This window comes from Sus scrofa, chromosome 16 (genome assembly GCF_000003025.6).
Source record: "Sus scrofa isolate TJ Tabasco breed Duroc chromosome 16, Sscrofa11.1, whole genome shotgun sequence".
In the NCBI taxonomy this organism is placed as follows: domain Eukaryota; kingdom Metazoa; phylum Chordata; class Mammalia; order Artiodactyla; family Suidae; genus Sus; species Sus scrofa.
This window is the reverse complement of record NC_010458.4, coordinates 6,044,493-6,062,783: the sequence shown is the minus strand read 5'-3', so window position 1 is coordinate 6,062,783 and position 18,291 is coordinate 6,044,493. Positions and strand designations below refer to the sequence as shown.

At 46.0% G+C, this 18,291-nt stretch overlaps 1 protein-coding gene across 1 annotated transcript in view; it reads left to right on the top strand.

Annotated features, from left to right (window-relative positions):
* Positions 1–18,291, top strand: part of MYO10 (myosin X) — a 238,375-nt gene that overhangs the window by 82,702 nt on the left and 137,382 nt on the right. The window contains exon 3 of the mRNA XM_005672397.3: positions 15,250–15,408. Coding sequence (XP_005672454.2) covers positions 15,250–15,408 — 159 coding nt within the window. The remainder of the gene's footprint in view (positions 1–15,249; positions 15,409–18,291) is intronic.

Genomic DNA, 18,291 nt, shown 5'->3' with positions numbered 1-18,291 from the left:
TGATAGTCAGTGTTTGCTGCACATGGCTGGGTACCTCACCAAGCTCTTATGACCATTATGTCATTGTCCCATGAGCCTTCTGCTCAGGCTGTCGCCAGTGTCATGCCGGGCACATGGCAGGAGCTTTCAGATTCTGCTGAGGGTCGAGGGGAGACCATGGTTTTAGGAGCTCTTCGTGGTGCCCAGTTTTCACCTGCATGTCTCTCTTTTAGCTGATTGCAGAAACCCAGCTCATTGGCTTTACCCCAAACATCTACCGAGGCACAGCCTCTGGGGAAGGGGCCCAGATGTGCCTGTATCCACCTGATGTGGCCGCAGTAAAGATGCCCGGGCCTTGTGCAGCTGAGCACTTTCTTGCCAGGGGCCTTATGGAATTTGGAAAGGTGTGGGATTCTATCCTGTTGCCACTAAAACAGGCCAGAGGCATTTAGGGGCCAGAGCCTGGGAGCTGAACACCCAGAACGTAGACAGTGAAGGACTCTCTTGTCTGAATCATGGATGTGCACTTTACCTTGGACAAGGAGTGCCTAGTGAAGCCCCTTGTTAGTGCTGAAATTCTTTGACGCAAGCAGGTGTAAAACCAGATGGGCAGGTTGGTGACAGGATGGTGGAGCTGTGCGTGGAGGAGGAGAGCTGCCAGGGAACAGGGCCGGGAGGGAACAGGGCACACCCAGGGACACTGGCCAGGCCTGTCTGGTGTGAGGGAGATGGGGCGTCCTCAGCTTGTTCCTTCCCTGCTCCATCCACTCCATCCTCCACCCTCCCCCTGGCCCTGGCCCCTCCAGTCTGCCTTGGGCTCAGCGCACTCGCCTGTGCGCAGCCCCAGGCTTCTGATTTTTGCAGGATGGGTCTGTCTGTTGTGCTTGGGCCAACCTTCCTTGTCCTGGGGGGCGCTGGTTTTGCCTGTTTCTGCCCTTGGTTCCCTTGTGTCCCTTGGGCTCCTGCCTTTTAACCAGCAGAGTGGTTGGCATATGTCTGTGAGGGGCTCCAACTGGTGCATTGCAGCATCTAAGGGGAGGTTGGTGTGTGTGTGTGTGTGTGTGCGCGCGCGCGGTGGTGTGTGTGTGTGTGCGTTTCACCTTCTGGGCCAAGTGCCCAGCTCAAGTATTGTTTTAAAAAAAACACCAGCTTTGTTGAGATATGATTCACATCCCATAGATTATAGCCCCTTTAAAGTGTACAGTTTGTGGTTTTTGGTAGAATCACAGAGTTGTGCAGTCATCACCACAGTCAATTTTAGAACGTCTTTACCACCCAAAAGGAAACCTCAGACCCGTGAGCGGTCACTCCCCATTTCCCCCTCCGCATCCTCCCAGCCTCTGGCAACCGCCGACCTCCTCTTTGTCTCTGGACTTGCTTATTCTGGACACGTGAGGTCAGTGGGATCATATAACATGTGGCCGTTGGTGTCTGAACTCTTTCGCTTTGGCATAATGCTTTCAAGTTCCCTCCACGGTGGCATTCATCACTACTCCATTCCTCTTCGCAGCTGAATAATATTCCACCATATAGATATACCACGAGTTTACCCACCTGTCTGTTGATGGACATTGTGTTTCCACTTTTTGGTGTGTTGAAATAACACTGCTAGGAACATGGGTGAATAACTTATGCCTTGTCATTTGTTTTCCTTTTTCTTGCGTATACACCTAGGTGTGGAATTATTGGGACATACGGTAACTTGGTTTAACCCCGGTCTTTTTTTTTGCTATTTCTTTGGGCCGCTCCTGCGGCATATGGAGGTTCCCAGGCTAGGGGTCCAATCGGAGCTGTAGCCACCGGCCTACGCCAGAGCCACAGCAACGCGGGATCCGAGCCGCGTCTGCAACCTACACCACAGCTCACGGCAACGCCGGATCGTTAACCCACTGAGCAGGGGCAGGGACCGAACCCGCAACCTCATGGTTCCTAGTCGGATTCGGTAACCACTGTGCCACGACGGGAACTCTGGTTTAACCCTTTTGAAAAACCCCAAGGCAGCTATACCATTCTACATTCCCTCCAGCAGTGTGTTAACTCACATACTTTTAACAGGAACATATATAGTGGTCAAGAGAAAAGGGAATTAAAATATTAAATATATAGTGATTTAGAAGGATATGGATGTATTCATTCATTTCTAATGCAAATCTTAGTGTCTTTGAGGGACTTCTTCATTTTCAGATGCCCATGAGATGAATTTTCTTTTTTTTTTTTTTTTCTTTTTTTCTTTTTAGCTTCACCCATGGCACATGGAAGTTCCCAGGCTAGGGGTCAATTCACAGCTACAGCTGCCAGCCTACACCACAGCCACAGCAATGTGGGATCTGAGCCGAGTCTGCGACCTGCACCACAGCTCACAGCAATGCTGGATCCTTAACCCACTGAGCGAGGCCAGGGATCGAACCTGCTTCGTCGTGGATACTAGTCGAGTTCTTACTGCTGAGCCACAATAGGAACTCCTTGAATTTTCATCTTATTCAGTCATCACCTTCTCACCAGTTTCTGCCTGCCCTTCTCCATTATCTTTGCCCTTTGAGAGTAGATGGAGGTGGACTGGCAGGGATGATGAAGCCTTGAGCATTGTAAATGTGTTCTAGTGAAGCGGGGAGTGGACGTCAAGCGTGCAGTGTTGGGGGCCACGTCCTTGAGAGCTGTTCTCTGATGAAAATATGGACCATTTGGGAGTGAGTGAGAGGGTGTACGTTCCCCTTGGTACTGTGTTTGGAATCTGTACCTTCTAACATCAAACTTTGAAGAGATGCAAGCTTATAAGGATTTCGCCACAAAGCAAGGCTGTCCAAACTCCCTTCTGGGGAAAGCTCAGTGTAGGATGGGAAGTACAAAAATGATGATACTGACAGAAACATGGCCACGTCTATGCTATATAACCTTGGCTCTTAAGGTTAAGACCTCAACCAAATTCTCATCATTTTCTCTAAACCTCAGGTGCCCTGGCTTTTAGATATTCAGACCAGGTTTCCAGCAGAAGGTGTTACAGTGCTTTTATATATAGCCTTTGCACTCACAGATGTTTACAGAGAAGCAACAATGCCTTGTTGATACTTTTCAGGGAAAATCAAATGAGCAGTATTCTTTCTAGCCTCTTATTTTTTGGCTGTGCCCATGGCATGAAAAAGTTCCCAGACCAGGAATTGAACCTGCGCCACAGCAGTGACAACACCAGATCCTTAACTGCTGGGCCACCAGGGAACTCCTTTAGCCTCTTATTTTGCTCATGGTCTAAGTCCTAGGAAAAATATCTGAGTACTTAGTATTAATTTTTTTATTATTAATTACACTTTTTAAACGAGTTTTTTGCTATCTCTTTTTGGTCTTTCTGGCCTTTTCCTAATTCCTTCAGTAATTCAGGTCTAGAGATTTCCTTGGCAGTGGGGGTGGGGTTGGCACACAGGCAAAGTGGAGGAGTTCACTATCCTGTGTTCCAAGCTCTGTTTTTGGCCTTTCCTGTCATCTTACGGAGGGTGTGTTTTCTCCTAGGTCTTGTACTCTCAGTTTGAGCCAAGCTGACCTCTTACCCCTTGGTAGATATTTTACCAAACTAACAGCCAAAAATGACTTCTGGTTTTAGTCTAGGATCTGGAGTCATGCCGATTCTATTTTTGTTCACTGGATTATTACATACTTTGCATGGTTTCTCCTAATTCTTACTTGACACTTGGAAATGAGTGGCATGCACAGAAAAGAATGCTTCAAGATAGGGTTCATAAAATTGATTTTGATTCTGCTTTAAAACTCCAAGTTATATATGCATTTGGCTAACATATGCTTTTCTTCATTTTACTTAAGAGCAGCCAAGGAATTACTGTCATATTATTTAGTTGTAAAGTAGTTTCAAGACAGCCAGTAAATGAGAAATGTTCATTTACAACTCAGCCTGTGGAGCTGGGTTATAGGTGCTCATCCTACATTCTGCCCCTGGAAAGACATCTGGTGCCCATCCCTTTAGCAGACAATTAGAAAGCGGCTACTGGTGCCAGACCTTTGACTTGGTAACGAGGACCCAGCAGTTTTCATGAGACACTGTCCAGGTCCAGTACAAGGACGGGATCGGATGCCCCAACTTGCCCTTCTTCCCATTGGCCCCTCTGCAGCCCCAGATCCTCATCACGGTACCCCAGGAAATCAACCACTTTGGCACGGGAGCTGAACGTTTTGCTACCTCTGGTTTCTAGGCAGAGGTAAGAAGGGGAGAGTCCAGTATGATGTGGTGATAGGAGGGGATTCTGTCCAAGGTGCTGTGAAAGAGAAGGGCACTCAGGTCAGGCGGGGCGTGGTGGCTGAGGCTGGGAAGCGGGCGGTGGGGACCCAGGAATGAAGGGTGGACCCCAGGAGTGTTCAGTGCACAACACAGGGAGGGTGGGAGAGAGGCTGAGAGACTTATTTGGCTGGGGTCAGCTGGGTGGGAGAAGCAGCGGAGGACCACCCCAGGAAAGTCAAGGTAGGGAAAGCACATTAAAGAGATTAATCCTCATCCTGGAAGTGATTGGGAACAAACTGTGAGAATTTCATCAGGGCATGATCAGATTACATCGCAGATAACAGTAACTCCACTAACAGCAGGAACCTTTGAGTTGCTTTCTCAGTCCTGAGGGCTGTGCTAAATCCTTTCTGTGTGTTGTTATCTTACTTCTGTCTCCCTAACACTTGATATATGTAATATAGGTATGATTAGCCTCCTTCTTTTGTAGATGATGCTACTGAGCGTTAGAAAGCAGAGTAACTGGAGCAATTTGGGATTGCATGGCCCATGGACAGGAGAGTAGGGTTCAAAGCCATCCAGGTCTGTGCTATTCAGACGGACATCCTGTGTAAGATCCTCATCCATTCCAGTCTGGGAAGCACCAGCCAGAGAGACCAGAGTTTCATCTCTGAACAATTCTTGCAATTCTAAGTTATCAAGGCCAGGAAAATTTGTCACGAGAACTAGTAAAAAAAAAAAAAAAAATGTATTTTTTAATCATTAAAATTAAAACTCAAAATGTTTCTTTGACATCTGACTTAAGCATTTGGATTCATGCCATGCGACTCTGGAGACAGGCTCCTTAGGAAGCAGTTGTAGGAGGAGGGGGAGGGGTCCAGGTGACAAGGGGACTGGTGAGTGATGGCTGAGGCAGGAGGAGGAAGTGGAGAGAAGGCGGCTGGGAGGTGGTGCTGGGCATTTACTGGCCAGGACTTGGACGGTGGGTGTGGTGACCAGCCATGGGGTGGGGTTTTAGGTGGACTTTGGTTTCTTGCTTGGAAAGCTGGTGGTGAAGGTCTCATTCCTGAGAAGATAGGCACAGGGTGGGGATGGGATGTAGAGGAAAGAGGGCTGTTGCTTGTTTTTTTTGTTTTGTTTTGTTTTTTTAGGGCCATACCTGCGCATATGGAAGTTCCCAGGCTAGGGATCGAATTGCAGCCACAGCCACAGCAACACCAGATCCAAGCTACAGCTCATGGCAACGCCAGAATCCTTAACGCACTGAGCAGGTACAGGGGTTGAACCTTCATCCTCATGGATACTAGTTAGTTTCATAACCCACTGAGTCTTGAGGGGAACTCCCCCTCCCCCCTTTTTTTGGCTTTTTTAATGTTTTGGGGTTTTTTTGGTTTTTTGTTTTGTTTTGTTTTTTTGAGATATTTTTGAAACCTCAGGGTGGTTCAGAGTTATAGGAATGGAGATTCTATACCAGAGTTCAGGTTCATGCTTGTAACTGGGATACAAGGCATTGGAAAGGGGTGCTTAAATTAGAACAGAGACAAGGACATCAGGACAGAAGTAAAGGATCCTCGGAATCGAGAACTTGTACCATTTGTCTCAAGAATTGGGATTTCCGGGCTTTCGTCCTATTTCTGCTTCTTGTTTCATAGTTTCTCTAGGCTGAACTGTACTGTGCTTAAAACAAATTGGTTGGAGAAGCCCTTTCTTTTTCTAATAGCTGGTGACTCTTGGGGGAAGTTTACTGTTTCATTCTGTGTTTTTGCATTACAGAAAGCTGTTTTGTAATGCTCATTTTTTTTAAAGATGAATTGAACTAGTTATATATATCCAGATATGCTCCTGGTAGTGATTTTGATTGGATGGGTTTCTTTTTAAGCCTAGAAATGTGTAAAAACTTTAGAAAAAAAGGACAGTCATAGAATAGTGTAAAGCGAAAATATAGACATATAAACTTAGGACTCCTTATTGGAGATCTTATGTATTTTCTTCTAGGCTGCTTGCATGTATTTTAAAACTGTTTGTCTTTCATTAAGCTTTTTGTTTTCAGATCATTGAATATCCACGTGCCTTTGTAAGCAGTAAGACAGAAAGGTCCCCTGTAGTCTTTTACCCAGCTTCCCTAGATGATAACATCTTGCAAAAAATAATCCCAACCAGGGTATCAGATAGAGTGAGATACAGAATTTTTCCATCAGTGCAGGGATCAAGTGTGCTGCCCTTATATAGCCACACCCATTATCATCCCACGCTCACCCCTCCCTTTAACCTCCACCAGTCTGGCCTTCTGGTGCTATAATTGGGTCATTTCAAGATTATTACATATAGGGAGTTCCCGCTGTGGCACAGTGGGTTAAGAATCTGACTTCAGCGGCTGGGGGCTGGGGTCGCTGTGGAGGCGTGGGTTCGATCCCCAGCCAGGCTCAGTGGTGTAAAAGATCTGGCATTGCTGCAGCTGTGGCTCAAATTCAGTCCCTGGCCCAGGAACTTCCATGTGCCATGGGTGTGGCCATTAAGGGAAAAAAGGATATTATATAAACAGAATCACACAGCATGTAACCTTGTGGAGCTGGGTTTTTCCTATGACAAATAAAGCTGCTGAGAACATTCATGTGTAAGTTTTTGTGCAGATGTAAGTTTTCACTTATTTAGAGCAAATACCCAAGAGTACAGTTGCTGGCATGTGTGGGTAAGTGTGTGCCTGTGTGCTTGCCCTTTGTATAGTTTAAAAAATAAACCTAGGATTATGCTGTGTGTGTGCACAGTATAATTTCATCATAAATTTACCTTATGTAACTCTAATGAAAACACATTAGGGTATGGGGGTCTTTTTCTTAACACTGCCTTCTTCAACGTGGAAAGACTGGCTTAGGGAGCATGAACACGGTCCTTTTCTGGGTAGATTTGGGCTGCGTGGTGATGTCAGCAACAAGAAAGTTCTAGAAGACATTTCCTGGCACAGCTGGAACAACAGGTGTGATTTTCTTTGCGCAGATTTTCCTAAAACTCTTTCTTAAGGATAGAAAAGTAGTTTGATGTTTAAAAGAATACATCATTCTGTAAAATCACAATGCCTAATATTGGGTATAAATTCTGATTTGAGACCTTGTTTTCTTTAATATGACTATTCAACCTAGTATGTTCTTATATGTGTGTGTGTGTTTTAGTCATTTCCTTCCAACCATGCCAGCTCACTATGACCATTAATTTTTCTCTGAGGTTCACCAGGAGGGGTCAGGGCGACAGGACCGTCTGGGTCTTCCTGGCTGGCAGAAAATTACCAGAACATTTGTATTTGGCATTGCAGGTTGTGTGACAAGACTCTGCAGGACCAAAGGCCGACATGCCATCCGCAGATTAGCTTTCTGGGTGTCTTAGGCTTTTTGAACTCTTTTTTTTTTTTTTTGTCTTTTTAGGGCCACACCCGCAGCATACGGAGGTTCCCAGGCTGGGGGTCTAATTGGAGCTGCAGCCCCCAGCCTACGCCAGAGCCATAGCGGCATCAGGGACCTACACCAAAAGCTCACAGCAACGCCAGATCCTTAACCCACTGAGCAAGGCCAGGGATTGAACCTGCATCCTCATAGATGCTAGTTGGGTTCATTAACTGCTGAGCCACGATGGGAACTCCCATAGGCCTCGTGGACTCTTAATCCTATCCATCTGCCTGCACACTCTGCTGTGTCATCAGAAAGATTCGGTCTCAGGGGTGAAGACTGACGTTAGTGACCCTTAGCCAGACCTTCCTGACCCTGTCAGGCTGTCCTTATCACCAGTGCTTTGGGAGGTGGCATTTGTGTATATGACAGCAGGAAGTCACCCTCTTGTGGGGGGGAGAGCAGGGTGTAATGATCAAACAGCAGTGACACAGACATTGCTTTCCTGTGGAGTTTCTAGAAAGCTGGGCTCATTGAATTGTGTTTTGTAGTGAGAGTTCTTCTTCATGATCTTGTCTTTCGAAAAACAGTCTTGGTGTCGGGTTTGATGAGTAGGTAGGAGCCTCTGCCCTCCCCCGACTTGAGCAGCTCACATGGTCCTAGGGTCAGAGGCCAGCTGCCACTGCAGGACACAGAGCCCCCCACCCTGCTCCTGCCACACTCTGCTGCACATGCACCCTGGGCTACATCTTGCTCTCCTATCTGCTTTTACCTGGCTGTGGTCTGTCCCACGGGGCTGGTTCCCGTCCGACCCTGGGACTTTCCTCTGTCACATTCCTTACCACGTGGTTAGGACTGCACGTTTATTTTTCTGAGCCCTCAGTGGTCAGTAAGCCCTTTGAAGCAGGCTGTTTGAATTGTCGTTATTTTCCTAGGGTCCAGCTCATGGCCTGGCACAGGTGCCTGAGGGAAGTGGAGAGAGTAAATAAATGAAAAATCTCGGAATAAGTGAGAGGTTAAAGCCAGCACATCAAGAAGGCAGTGCTCCATTGCTACTCCCCCGCCTCCTCTCCTTCAGAACCCAGGGTTTTGGTTTTTTTGGGGGGAGGGGTCTTTTTTTTTAGGGCCACGTAAGCAAGTTCCAGGCTAGGGATTGAATTGGAGCTGTAGCTGCCAGCCTACACCACAGCCACAGCAACTTGGAATCCGAGCTGCATCTTCGACCTACACCGCAGCTCATGACAATGCCGGATCTTTAACCTGCTGTGCAAGGCCAGGGATTGAACCTGCATCCTCATGGATACTAGTCGGGTTCATTTCTGCTGAGCCACAATGGGAACTCCCTGAGTCCAGGTTCTTAACCATTGACTCCGTTGAACCTGCTAGGGTTTCCCAGCCAGTACGTGGTGGAGCTGGAGTTCCAAAGGCTGTCTCTGACCTAGTGTCCCTCTAAGGCAGGGACGCACCTTTTCCATGATCCCACGGAATTGAATGCTGTGTGCCACTGGGTAGGTTTCCTGACTTCTCTGAAACTTTTGGAATGGATTCGTTTGAAAATGAGCAGCAGTGTTTCCTCCCCTTCTGAGGCTCACATGTGCTGGCTGCACTCAGCCATAGCTCAGTAAATACTGGTGTGCTCTGCCCGCCCCTCCTTGTTATTTTGACTTTGTCCCCAAATGTCACGCATTGAGCCCACTGGGCATTGAAAACTGGCTGAATCTGACTAGTTTGAGTCTTTGAAAAAGAAACAGTCATCTTTTGTTTTATCTATGTTTAAAGAAGTCAGTTATCTCCGGAACTCGAGGGGGAGGTGAAGGTAATAGACTATTTACCTAAAGATCATTTTAACCCCCTTTTCCATGTAATGAAGATGTATTGACGCTGACAAATTTGACCTGAAAGCAAAGCACTTTTACTATCCCCCGCCCCGCTCCCCCCCCCCCCCCACAGTAGGGAGTTAAGACATGCATCATTTTGCTTTTAACTAGATTTCAGTGGACTTTACACTTTGTGGCCCAGATTCTTCTCCAGCCTCCTGGGGGCAGCAGCAGAACAACAGGCCAAGACAGATTGTCAGTTAAGTGGATGGCTTCCCTCTACCGCTTGTCCTAGGAATGTCGCCATGGAGAGTTAGAGTCTGAGAGGAAGCTTGGTTCTGGTTACACGATTGCTCATTTTCGCCACAGGTCTCAGCAATGCTGGATCTGAGCTGCATCTGCAACACTGGATCCTTAAGCTGCTGAGCAAGGCCAGGGAGCAAGCCCACATCCTCATGGAAACTGTGTTGGATTCTTAACCGGCTGAGCCACAATGGAACTCCTCAGAGTTTAGATTTGTTTTTGTCTTAGGAAAGGTTTTACTTCATTGGTATTGGCTGACTCTCATCATTTTTTTTTTCCTGCCGTCTGCTAAGACATCTGGTTGGATGGCAGGTCAGGGCGTTTTCAGACCAGGATATCTTTTTTTTTTTTTTTTTTTTTTGGTCTTTTGGTCTTTTTGCCTTTTCTAGGGCCTCTCCCACGGCACATGGAGATTCCAAGGCTAGGGGTCTAATCGGAGCTGTAGCCTCTGGCCTATACCAGAGCCACAGCAATACGGGATCCGAGCCGCATCCGTGACCTACACCACAGCTCACTGCAACGCCATATCCTTAACCCACTGAGCAAGGGCAGGGATCGAACCCGCAACCTCGTGGTTCCTAGTCGGATTTGTTAACCACTGAGCCACGACAGGAACTCCAGACCAGGGTATCTTGACCTTAACACTGCTGACTTTTGGGCTGGGTCATTCTTTGCTGTCCATAGCAGTATTCCTGGTCTTTACTGACTTGATGCCAGGTTCATCCTCCCTGCTTCCCCATAATTGTGGGGAAAACATTTTAAAAACCTTGCCAGCTGTACCCTGGGGCGGCACAATTGAGAATGACTTGAGAAGAAATTCCAGGCTCATGTGAGATAAAGTTCTGCTGATTGAGATCACCTCCTGGGCCATCTGTCCATCAGGAGAGGACACGATAAGGTTTCTTTTTTCCCTCTTCAATCAGAAAAGTTAGGAGTTCCTCTCAGGCTCAGTGGTTAACGAACCTGACTGGCATCCATGAGAATGCAGGTTCGATCCCTGGCCTTGCTCAGTGGGTTAAGGAACTGGCATTGCTGTGAGCTGTGGTGTAGGTCACAGATGTGGCTCGGATCCAGAGTTGCTGTGGCTGAGGCGTAGCCTGGCAGCTATAGCTCCGATTCAACCCCTAGCTTGTGAACTTCCTTATGCCTCAGTTGTGGCCCCCAAATGACAAAAGACAAAAAAAAAAAAAAGTTAGATTTTTCTCTTACTGGGGGCTCCTAATAAATCTGTGTCTATCACTCTCTAGAAACTCTCACGTCAGCACGATGGGGGTTTCCTGCAATATGTGTACTATCCTAAGATGAAAATAAAAGGGGCTCCTCTGTTTTTATCTAATTAATTGACTTCATGCCTTTTCATTTTTTTCATACAGAAGTGGCCCCAGCCTCAGGCAAGCCTCCTCTGGGTGGTTTCTCCAGTCGTGTCCATTGGTGTCCTTTGTTCTGTTCCCACACTTAATCCAGTCCGTCTTGTGACCAATGACTTGTGTTTCTCTAACAGGAGCTATTTGTTCTGAGGCCCCTTTTCCTCTAAACTGATTTCCTGTCTAATGATCCTCTGTATTTGGCTCCATTGCATAACCTCACTCCCTTTCTTCGCGTATACGTCACGTTGAAGTCACTCAGTTTATTTTATTTTTTTTCTTTTTCGACCACTCCATGGTGTATGGAGTTCCCGGGCCAAGGATCAGATCTGAGCTGCAGTTGTGACCTACAGCACAGCTTTAACCCACTGTGCTGGGTTGGGGGTAGAGCCTGCATCCTGGTGCTGTGGAGACACTGTGGATCCTGTTTCGCCACAGTGGGAACTCCCGCTCAGTTTATTTTTGAGTTGGGTTTGGAGGAATTCGTTGTTACTGTATTTTGGCTGTTTGTTGTTCCCAAAAAATTCCTATAAAAAGAATTCCATTCTTTAAGTCTAGAACTTTGTCTTTTTTTAATTTTGCTGTTTGCAAATAATCTTGTGCAACTAGTACCCTGCGCATTGTTGCATAGAAAGGACTTTTGGTCAATTCAAGGGGGCTCACCTTAAAAATGCTCAAAGAAGATTGTGGGCCACTATGAATCCCTTGAAATATTTCCGAATTAGGTGTTTATTCAGCCAGTATGCTTTAACACACTGCATGCAGGGGGCTGGTTCCACGACTTACTTCCTTAGGTTTCTACTTTGATGTTACCCAATCAGAGAGGCTGTCCTTGATCACTTAATATAAAGGCACCCTCTTGGTAGTTGGTACTTATGTTTCATAGATATTCATCACCTTCTGCATGATAGTGTATATTCAGTTGTCTGTTTCTGTTTCTTTCTTTCCCTTATTGGGATGTAAGCTACATTCCCAATGCTTAGGACGCACCGGTAAATATTTGCGTGGATGGATGGATTTTCTTCGTTAATCCATCAGACACTTCTCAGTGTGCCTGGCACCATTCATTCTAAAATCTTGACAGATGTTAAACCTCTCTGAATGGACGATTCCTCCTGCCTTACCTTCACAAATACGTTTTCTCTACTCTCCCATCTTTCTTTGAAATAATCAGTTTTGAGCAGCTGCAGGCCTCTGTCTTGGAGTCAGTCGTGTTTCCATCTTTTCTGGTCACGGCCTCTTGTTTATGTAACTATTATCTTCCATCACGATGCTCTCCCTGAGATCATGGGAAGGATAGCACTGGTTCTCTCAATGTTCCCACTCCTGGCATGGCCAGGTGCCCACCTCGGACACGCAGGGCCCCTGGAAAACACAGGAGATGGGGGGGTCAGGTGTGCAAAGGTGGAACTGTTTTTACAGGTATAGCCATATTTTTTAGTGCCCACGTGCCTAGCTCTGAGCTGCTTGCTTGGACTCCTGCATTGTCTTGCTGTTCCCAGAATGTTAGAAAAGGCAGTGAAACATTTACATATGACATAAATATTCTGTCAATTTATATATATATATATATATATATTTTTTTTTTTAGGTGTCTAAGTCTTATAGGATTTGTATGGTTATTTCCAAAAAGCAGAATCACTAGAAATACAATAATTTATTATTATTATTATTATTATTTTGCTTTTTAGTGCTGTACCTGTGGCATATGGAGGTTTCCAGGCTAGGGGTCCAGTCGGAGCTACAGCTGCCGGTCACAGCCACAGCAGCATCAGAGCTGACCCGCGTGTGTGACCTATACCACAACTCACGGCAACGCCGGATCCTTAACCCACTGGCCAGGCATCAAACCTGCAACCTCATGGTTCCTAGTCAGATTCGTTCCCGCTGCGCTACAAGGGGAACTCCCAAAATACAAGAGTTTTAATTCTATCCCCAAATTCTGGAATTCTCGAGATACCCAAAAACAGTTAGTAGAAATAGTGTTCACGTTGGGAAGGACTTGCTGCTGGTGAGGCTGCAGGAGGTTGAGCAAGAGACAGTTGGGCAAGCTCTGTGTCCTGTCTTCCCTACAGGAAGTTCTTCTGGGGTGGGGGGCAGCACTTGTGTCACCACCCGGTCTGCCTATTGGCAGGAGTGCTAAGCAGGCAGAATGAGGAGACCCTCCCCATGTATGCTGGGGGTGAGTCGGGGGGGAGGTGGAGAGGTGACACGATGCTGCCTTCCACCCCTCAACTGGCCCCAGGGTCGCGGGCCAGTCCCATAGTCCCTGTAGATGGAAGACCCAAATGCCCTGCTCAGTTGTAGTGTCTCTGGAAAACCTGCCTGGATGGACCCCATAGGCCTAGAGCAGGCCGTGGAGGGGCAGAGATCCGCAGCTGTTCCCTTCTGGGAGTTTGCAGGCTAACTCAAGAAGATGACTGCTTTTAGCCTCAATCTCTGTTTCTTTCTTTTTTCTTTTTTCTTTTTTTTTTTCTTGGGCCGCTCCTGCGGCGTATGGAGGTTCCCAGGCTAGGGGTCGAATCGGAGCTGTAGCCACCGGCCTACACCAGAGAGCTACAGCAATCGGGATCTGTGCCACGTCTGTGACCTACACCACAGCTCACGGCAACGCCGGATCCTTAACCCACTGAACAAGGGCAGGGATCGAACCCGCAACCTCATGGTTCCTAGTCGGATTCGTTAACCACTGAACCACGACAGTAACTCCCTCAATCTCTGTTTCTTTAACTTTCTTCAATCGTTGTTGAATTAAAATGAAGGGTTGGTGTCTTCAGTGTCTCCACACTCTCAACTTTTCTTTATTCCCGTGTCATCCTGGCCATGGCACCGCCCACCTCGCACTCCCTGAGTCCCCCGGCCTATCCTACCCCGTGTGAGGTGGGGCCCCTCGAGCTGACACATCTCTGGGGGGATGTCTGGGCCCAGGCAATAGTTGGCAGACATGGCTGGAGCCCAGAAGAGACGTCTGGTGCCTGCCCTGACCTTCAGCAGTTTCTCAGGCCTGGTTTTAACCAACTCTTGTGGTTCATGTGGCAGAAAGGCCACTGTTGAAGTTTTCATTTTTTCTCTCGAAAAAATAAAACCTGCCACTTTTCACGGCTTGTGGAAACCATTGGGTTGGTACCCCTGCTTTTCTTAGTGTGTCATTCCCTTTTGCAATGACATACCATTTGTTGCCATGTAGGCAACTGGTCCATACTTAAAAATAGAGTCCCCCAGTCTGCAAATACTATTCAAGAACATTGTTTTGTGGGTATGTGGATACGTGAGCATATGTGCTTAGGAAGACTGTGTTTTCTGTGTTAAACTTACATCTTTTACTGCTTGGTGTTTTTGTTTTAAAGAAGAGTCCAGTAAAAGTATCCAGTGAATAAATATGGAGTAGCTTCCATCATTGTGTTATGTACAGGGATTCTGTTGTCAGGCTGGTCAAACCAATCAACAGATGGAGCCAACTCGATGTGTCTAATCTCCTACCCAATCAGTGATGATAAAGAGCCCAGAGTAGGTTTTGGAAATACGTGCAAATTCAGTAGCCAGTCTTAGATTATCAGAGCTGCCTCCTGTACACGCTGCAACCTGTATGCCCACTCACCACTGGTGTTTGGAATTTTAAGGAGGACAGGCTGTCAAGCAGGCACATCCGAGAGGATTTTAAACCTGAGAGGATTTGTTTCGCCTCCAATCTCAGGGATTGAGTCCAAGGATATTTTTTAGACTTTCCTGTGAAGGTGCATTCTAGTCTCTGAACAAGCATATAGACTATACAGTGAACTGCTGTAACACTTATATTAGGAAGTGTTGAAGTAATATCATATGGTCCTTGAAGTATACTCTCTGGTGAAATCAGATTACTTTCTGAAAGCTGGGTCAGCCAGCGTCTTAACTGTTCCTGCTGGACATTGGTGGGAGAAAAGTGAACTGTGAATTTATAATTTCTGTGACTCCCAGAGGATGGCTGGTACCTGAACTGATGCCTTTTAGGAACATCTAAGAGCAATTGTCAGAATAATTGCTGCCTTTGAAAATAGGCAGGTGGCATGAAGGAAATGAAAGAGTTCCCCTGCAGTCTGTTTTTTACTGGCGGACTCAGGATCCTTTTGCCGAAATTGTACCGAGATTGGAAGTTGGGAAAAGCATTCACTGCTGGTAACTAAACAGTTGAATTGTTTCTCCCCCATCAGGTATTCACTTATAAGCAGAGCACAATTACACACCAGAAGGTGACGGCCATGCACCCCATGGATGAGGAGGGCGTGGATGACATGGCGACCTTGGCGGAGCTCCACGGGGGCGCCATCATGCACAACCTGCACCAGCGCTACAAGAGAGATCAAATCTATGTAAGTGCCACTTGCATTCCCTTGGGGAAAAAAAAAAATATATCCCTCAAGCTTGGGTCAATGTTTGTTTGTCTTCAGAGAGTACTTCCTGCATTTTGAGGGTCTCTAATTTAAGGGAAACTTCGTCTTCAGGTGTTCTGCCAAATTAGAAACGTGGTTCCATAAATCATGTTCTCATGTTTATCGTCTTGATTTTATTAGCAGGGATTACTTTATGTGGAAGGGTAATTTGATCTCTTTCTTCTTGGGAGTGCATTCCGTTCATCAGTGTTCTGTTTCATAAAGAAGTCACGTAGAGTGGGTTGACTGCCTCAATTAAGGGCCGGCGGGAGATGGGATTTTGCAAACAAGCAGAACAGAGCTTGAGCTTTTTTTCTCGTGTTCTCGATTTTTCTCCTTTTATGGCTTTTCTCCCTTTTTTTTTTTTTTTTCCCTGGCTCTGGAGCTCATCTCGGGATATTTGTTTATTTATTTATGTATTATCTTAATACAATTTTAAAGGTTACACTCCATTCACAGTTATTGCAGAATATTGGTTATATTCCTCGGGTCACACAGTACATTCTTGAGCCTGTCTTACACCCAGTAATTTTTACCTCCCATTTCCCCACCCGTCGTACCCCTCCCACCCCTGCAGTGGTAACCACTAGTTTGTTCTCTGTATCGGTGAGTCAGCTTCTTTTACATTATATTCACCAGTTTGTTGTATGTTTTAGATTCCGTATTTAAGCGATATCATACAGTATTTCTTTCTCTGTCCAACTTATTCTTAGTGTAACGCCCTTCATGTCCATCTGTGTTGCTGCAAATGGCAAAATGTCATTCTTTTCTGTGGCTGAGTAGTATTCCATTGTATATCTATACAGCAGCTTCTTTATCCATTCATTTGTTGATGGACACTTAGGCCGCTTCCATATCTTGCTGCAGTGAACATTGGGGTGCAAGTAACTTTCCTGATTAGCGTTTTTGTTTTTTTCAGATGCATACCCCAGAGTGGGATTGCTGGCTGATATGATAATTCTATTTTTTTTTTTTTTTGAGTTCCTATTGTGGCTCAGCAGAAATGAATATGACTAGGAACCATGAGGTTTCTGGTTCAATCCCTGGCCTCGCTCAGTGGGTTAAGGATCTGGCAAAAAAAAAAAAAGATAATTCTATTTTTAATTTAGTTTTTTTTTTTTTTTTTTTTGGTCTTTTTAGGGCCACACCCGCGACATATGGAGGTTCTCAGGCTAGGAGTCTAATCATAGCTGTAGCTGCCTGCCTGCCTACACCACAGCCACAGCAACTTGGGATCTGAGCCACAACTGCGACCTACACCACAGCTCATGGCAACGCCGGATCCTTAATCCACTGAGCGAGGCCAGGGATCGCACCTGCAACCTCATGGTTCCCAGTCAGATTGGTTTCCACTGTGCCATGGTGGGAACTCCTGTTTTTAATTTTTTGAGACACCTCCATACGTTTTCTACAGTGGCTGCACCAGTTTACATTCCCAGCAGCAGTGTGCAAGGATTCCACTGGGGGGTATTTGGACTCAAGGGAACCCATCTTATGTAGGATTGCTATGTTGATTGGAGACGTGTCCATAATTATATAAAAAAGTCATGCATATTTCCCCCTCAACTTTTATCAAGTATGACTATACCTATATTATAAAAGTAATGTTTAAAAATTAGGAGTTCCCATTGTAGTCCAATGGGTCAAGAACTTGACTAGGATCATGAGGATGCAGGTTCAATCCCTGGCCTTGCTCAGTGGATTAAGGATCCGGTGTTGCCGGAAACTTGCGGCAAAGGTAGCAGATGAAGCTCGGATCTGGCACTGCTGTGGTTGTGGCGTAGGCCGGTGGCTCCAGCTCCAGTTTGACCCCTAGCCTGGGAACTTCCATGCTTGCAGGTGCAGCCCTAAAAAGAAAAAAACACCCCCCCCCAAAAAAAATACTTTTGTTATAATCACTTTTGATATTAAGGCACATAAATTACTTTGTCAGGGATAATTTGACTTGCAGATTTTTTCATCTGCCTGTTTGTAGGGCATTATAGAAAACTGGGCCACTGCTTATGTGTTTGTCTTGTCAAGTTCAAATTCACAGAATCTTTTAACAACAAAAATCCAAATTTTATTTACATACGTATTTCAATTTCATGGCTGTACCTGTGGCATATGGAAGATCCCGGGTCAGGGAATGAATCCGAGCCACAGATGTGACCAAGGCCACAGCTGTGGCAGTGCTAGCTCCTTTAACCCACTGTGCCGGGCCAGGGAGATCAAACCCATACCTCCCTAGAGTCTCAAGATGCTGTAGTCGGATTCTTAACACAGTGCACCACAGTGAGAACTCCCCCAATTTTAATACTGTAAACTCTCCTGATCTTTTCATAACTTTTGTGCTTTAGAGCACAAAAGTTCCAAACCAAAAAGTTAATATTTAGTTTTGCCAGTATTGCTTGTGATTATGGTGATTAGCCTTTCTAATAACTAGCAGGTACTCACTGCCACTCAAGGCCCCCTTACTATTGCAGTTCCTCTAATTTATCTACCTTTAGACGAAGAAAGGAGAATCAGGAAAGAGGAGGAATTAGACGTTTGTAGGTTTAATGCGTAATTTTCCTCAGCTTTAAAAAACAATGTTTCTTTGCCCTTTTTTCTACCGGGGAAGTATCATTGCCAGATTGACCTAATGTTTGCCAAAGGTCCATGCACAGCCTTGTCTAGAGAAGTGCAGTCACCGCTGGTCCTCTGACTGGCAGAACTTGCTCACACTAAGTCCCTAAGTTAGTGTTTTCTGTAGGTTCTTCAGAAGTGGTAGTGTTCACACCTGTTTCTGTAAAAGCGGCTGTGTGTTTGTTCTCTTTTGTGTAAGTGGTAGAATGCACACAG